Below are 4,931 nucleotides of genomic sequence, written 5' to 3' on the forward strand. Positions count from 1 at the left end.
AAATAGTTTTCCCTACTTTTATTTGTACATTGTAATGTAATTCAGACCATTCATTTCTATTAATTCCACCATGTTCAATATTTCTCTTTTCCATTATAAGCATTTGTAATGATCTGCTGCCATCTCTACACATTGTTTGTCAGTTTAGTTTAATAACATTCAACAACATTGCATGTCCATGTGATTGTGTCTCCTACGCAGGTCTTTGCCTTTGCAATAATAATAAAAAAAGAATTGTTTATTTTTGTGAGTTAGCACAACTAATCTAACTTTAGGAGCAGAGCAGCTTCACGTCAGGCGCAGGAAGATGGACATTTATATTATTCTAAATTACATTTCATAGAGATAATAATAATAACAGCAACAATAATTAGATGTGTTTTTATTTATTTTCCCCCTATTTTCCCTTTAATTTGCTGAGGGCCACCCTGTTAAAATCACGAGGTTAGACTGCTGTAATGCTCGTTGCATATCGAGTTTATTTCTAATAAAGTGTGTTAAAAAAAAAACCGTTCTGCTGCGCTTTCCTGCGCAGTCAGCGCAACCTTTACCCGCTCGAACAGCTTCAGCGTCCCACAGTCCTGCCATAGACAGCCATTCATTAACAACAGCAACGCAGCAGCACCGAGGCTAACATGTCAGACAAGAAGCAGACCGTGGACCTGGGTCTACTGGAGGAGGACGATGAGTTTGAAGAATTCCCAGCCGAGGGTAAATGACACAGACTCTGTCTGAAGTTCGCATTGCTCCTCTTTTTGCGGTTGCCACCGTTAACGCCATCTGTTGTTTTCGGGGTTTGGGGCCCTGCCACTGTGACTCAGCTAACCTAGCCATGTTAGCGCGAGCTAGCAGGAGGCTAACTTGCTGATAACACGCCTAAACCGGCTAATTTAGCTCACCCAATTAGTCACCTCATGGAGCTGTTTATCACCACGTGTCAGGATCACCTTAATACTTAACAGTTACCTCTCGGTTATTTTCCCGGCGTGTATACTTTAACTCCGTTATTAACATTAATGCGGACGACCGGCTAACCAACTGCTACAGTGTTAGCCGTTCAGGTAAACAGTAGCGTCAGGCTGCAGCTAGCTTTAACATTAATGCACTGTGGTGCTTTTAACGTTTGTTTTCGTCTCACAAGTTGTGCATTGGTTCACAGTACTTTGTTTACTAATGCTGGTGATATTCCGCTGTTTAATTCCTAGATTGGACGGGGCTGGATGAAGATGAAGATGCTCATGTGTGGGAAGACAACTGGGATGATGACAACGTAGAGGATGATTTCTCCAATCAGCTGAGGTAAGATTCATGTAAATATACAATAAACTTCACACTGTTGAGCTGCACCCCTCAGAGGCTGCCAGTGTGTCTAGGACAGTAGGTCAGGGAATCAACTTGTCCGGCACATGTGGGTTGTTTTAACCAATAATATCACTTTAATTAATAGGACAAGTTAATGAAATCATTGTGTGGAATAATTTGTTGCAGAACACGAGACACAGCTTTTTAAGTTATTTGATGTGTACTAACAGGAACTGACAATGTGACAGGCAGAACTTTCCTCTAACTATTACTGTCATAATGGTGGACAATATATTGATCCTAGAAAGATGTCCACATTTCACTGCATGCTTAGCTACTTGGGTTTTATGTGTTACTTTTAATATTTTTTACTTATATATATATATATATATACACTGTGAAGTATTGCTCTAAAACCAAGAGACTTGTTGGAAATGGTTGTCTTTCATATCATACTTATCAATAAATTAAACAAAATGAGTGAACAAAATGTAAAAATGAAGGAATGTTTCCTCTAATATACAGCTTAAATTGTAGGTCAACAACGGATTTCTATTTGATCCGTATGAATGTGTCTTGTAATGTGGAACTTTTTGGCTTCTCTTTAATATGCTGCTGCATGTTTCACTTGTAACTGGAATTTTGCAATAAACACGGTGTATTACACAACCATGTTATCAACATAAGATCTGTGATCCTTACACACTTATTAACTTATTGGATAATCAATAACAGATCATAGATAAGTGGCTGGTCTGTTTTTATTTGAGTGCGCTTTAGACGGTATTATGCCATTGTTTTATTGAGGCCAATTATGATTGGCTATTGACTTGTTTCTTAAACATATCATTATATATATATATATATATATATATATATATATATATATATATATATATATATATATAAAATCATCAAATCCATAGCTTCACATATTATGCAGTATTTATATACTTTTTTTCATCCCATCTCTTCATGGTTCTTGCAATCAATAGCAGAGGGTACTTATGCCTCACCCACCCACCTGTAATCATCTCTACTGATCTTTCTATTTTCCTTTTCCTTCCTGCAGAGCTGAGCTGGAAAAACATGGTTACAAGATGGAGACCTCTTAGCTAACAAGGCCTTTCAGCATCTGATGATACTGGATATGGACATTTATATACGAATATTACTGGTTGACCACACACCACCGGAAGAGATTTGAGGATGTTAATTTGTTACTTCTTTTTTTTGTAAGAAATATTGATGGAAGTAAATTGTCTGGAGAAAACGGCTCCTTGAGTGATTTTACTTACTGACTGTACTGCAATTATTTTGATGATGATATTTATAGATGATACGCTTGCGATTGTTCACACATTAGGTTTGAATTTTACTTAATCATATTTAATCTGATCTACAGACTGGTCTAACTTGAATAAAATGGAGTGCATTTCTTTAGTAATCATTACTGAAATTGAACAAGTTATGTATAAGTAAATAAATACTCATAATTCCCTTCATACCTCCAATTTAAGCTGCATCGCCAATTGCTAAGTTTAACTGATTCTGGAATGGTCATTTACAGAAATCTGGACTGCGTCCTTGTGTTTCACCTATTCCTTGGACGGCTGCATGAACAAACCTCTTTGCAGTTATTAGTTTGTGTATAGAAGATGACTCAGGGTTTTGCTAAAATATCTACAAATTACAGTCTTTGTAAGAGCTGTTGATCTCCTCAGGAGGACACCTGCCAAGTCAACACAATCTACCTGTAATGGACAGCTTGGTATTGCCCTCTGACACATTGTGCATTTAGTTTGGACTACATGAATTTTGCATATCATCGCTCAAGTTCAAGTGCGCTCAACAGTATTTATCAGAGATATCGGGTATCGTTTTGAAGCAACCACACTTTTATGTAAGGCTCTGTTTATTGAAACTGTCAAAGTGATGTCGGCATGACAGGAGGAGAGGGAAAAAAACACGGGGAAATGGAGATGTGAAAAAGCTGTACGCTTTTACACACAAGCAAATGTGTGTAAGAGTGTTTGTGTTGCATGCTGCACACATAGAGAGGCAGTTCCTCTGCACTGTGCAGTATAACAGCCCCCTTCCCTCTTAGCCCCACAGCGCTGGGCCGAGTCCCTGAAGGAGAGATTATCCACTGCCGTGTTTGTCAGAAGCAGGAGGGGGTCTCAGCATGGGGCCTCCCAGCTTGCCTTGCCTGGGCCTGCCCCTACTGCCAGCCAGGCCCTTCTCTTCCGCTTGGCGCAGCAGGGACTCTTGTACTGAACCAGAGGCCAATTTATCCCCGCCACACTCCCCCGGCAAAATGATTTCTCTCAGTGTTTTGTCGACTCTCAGTCCCAGGGTCCTAATGAGGTGAAATAGATGCCAGTAAGACCAAGGCTGCAAGAGCTTTTATCCTGAAAACAACATTCATCCTCTGCCTCTAGAATTAGAAATAACCTAAATAAATGTACTCGCACCATATTGACATATTTTTTTTACTTGAATGTGCCTAGAAATCCCCATTTAATCAATCCGTTTCTGTTAAGCCCCAAAAATGTTGTTTTAAAATCCAAAACAAGGTCTACAAAAATGCCACACAGTGAGAGACTGTAGAACTGTTTTCAATACAATCAATTTGTCTCGAAGGATTTTCCAAAACTTGAGTATTTTGAAATTTGAAAGAAGAATTAAACGGACCACCTCGGTAGAAACTTGATTTAGAAAAATACCTCAAACAATGATATAAATCACAAATGTATTCAGTTTGTACTGATTGTTTCATCAACAACTGATTCCATGAGAAATGTCTGGCTTTTCTCATCCACATTATTGTGAATTCATCCAAACTGTCTGTTTGTCACAAGACTTCCTGCTTCCAAACAGGACAACAAAAATGAAACATATTGAATCCTAAAACCAGTCTTTATAAATCTGATCGCCTGGTAATTCCTAACAAGTTATGACATTTCATAACGTTGGTATTAATTTCCATCACATTTGGAAGCATTTTTTCCACCACTGCCACATTTCCTCTTCTGCTGCTGAATTTCCAACGCAATATGCAGTTTTGCATCTGTTCATATTTGCAGCGAGTCATTCTGCACTTTAAAGCGTTACACTCAGTTTGGCATTCAAGGCTGGAAAAGGTGGAAGTGGAAATCTGTTAGCTCAGGGTTTTAAATGTTGGCCACTGTCTCTCATTCTCTTCTGGGAAAATGTTTACTATTATACCAATCAGCTGAATGTCACAGCCCAACAGCTCTCCTGGGCCCACATTGCGGTTGAAAGACAATGCTCCAGCTGCTCTGGATATATATATATATATATATATATATATATATATATATATATATATATATATATGTCAATAAAGAAAACAAATATTTTCTTGGCAAGCATTGTGGGAAATAAGGCAAGGTCACGTGTTCATCAAGTGAACTTGAAGAACTCTGACTCGTACATCGGTGATAGTCTGATCTGTTTATACCCTTGAAACTAAGAGCCCTGGGCCAGATGATTATTCTCAGGGTTGGGAAGTCGGTGAAGTGAGAAAATCGGTAAGTGAGAGGAACAGAGGAGGACCTGTGACCATTTTGTTTGTGCTGAGAGCATGAGATTGGTCCCTTGTGTTT

At 38.7% G+C, this 4,931-nt stretch overlaps 1 protein-coding gene across 1 annotated transcript; it reads left to right on the forward strand.

The window, feature by feature from the left end:
* Window positions 1-552: 552 nt before the first annotated feature.
* sem1 (SEM1 26S proteasome subunit) lies at window positions 553-2,579 on the forward strand. Its single transcript, XM_084032297.1, has 3 exons — window positions 553-711; window positions 1,206-1,299; window positions 2,375-2,579. The coding sequence occupies exons 1-3, from the start codon at window positions 636-638 to the stop codon at window positions 2,415-2,417; spliced, it is 213 nt and encodes a 70-aa protein (XP_083888423.1). The 5' UTR covers window positions 553-635; the 3' UTR covers window positions 2,418-2,579.
* Window positions 2,580-4,931: the final 2,352 nt, after the last annotated feature.

The sequence above is a fragment of the Eutrigla gurnardus genome (assembly GCF_963514095.1).
Source record: "Eutrigla gurnardus genome assembly, chromosome: 17".
Taxonomy (NCBI): domain Eukaryota; kingdom Metazoa; phylum Chordata; class Actinopteri; order Perciformes; family Triglidae; genus Eutrigla; species Eutrigla gurnardus.

Coding starts and splice junctions, on each gene's coding strand:
- sem1 (XM_084032297.1), top strand. CDS start 636: ATGTCAGACAAGAAGCAGACCGTGGACCTGGGTCTACTGGAGGAGGAC. Junction 712..1,205: donor TGAAGAATTCCCAGCCGAGG/GTAAATGACACA, acceptor TTTAATTCCTAG/ATTGGACGGGGCTGGATGAA. Junction 1,300..2,374: donor GATTTCTCCAATCAGCTGAG/GTAAGATTCATG, acceptor TCCTTCCTGCAG/AGCTGAGCTGGAAAAACATG.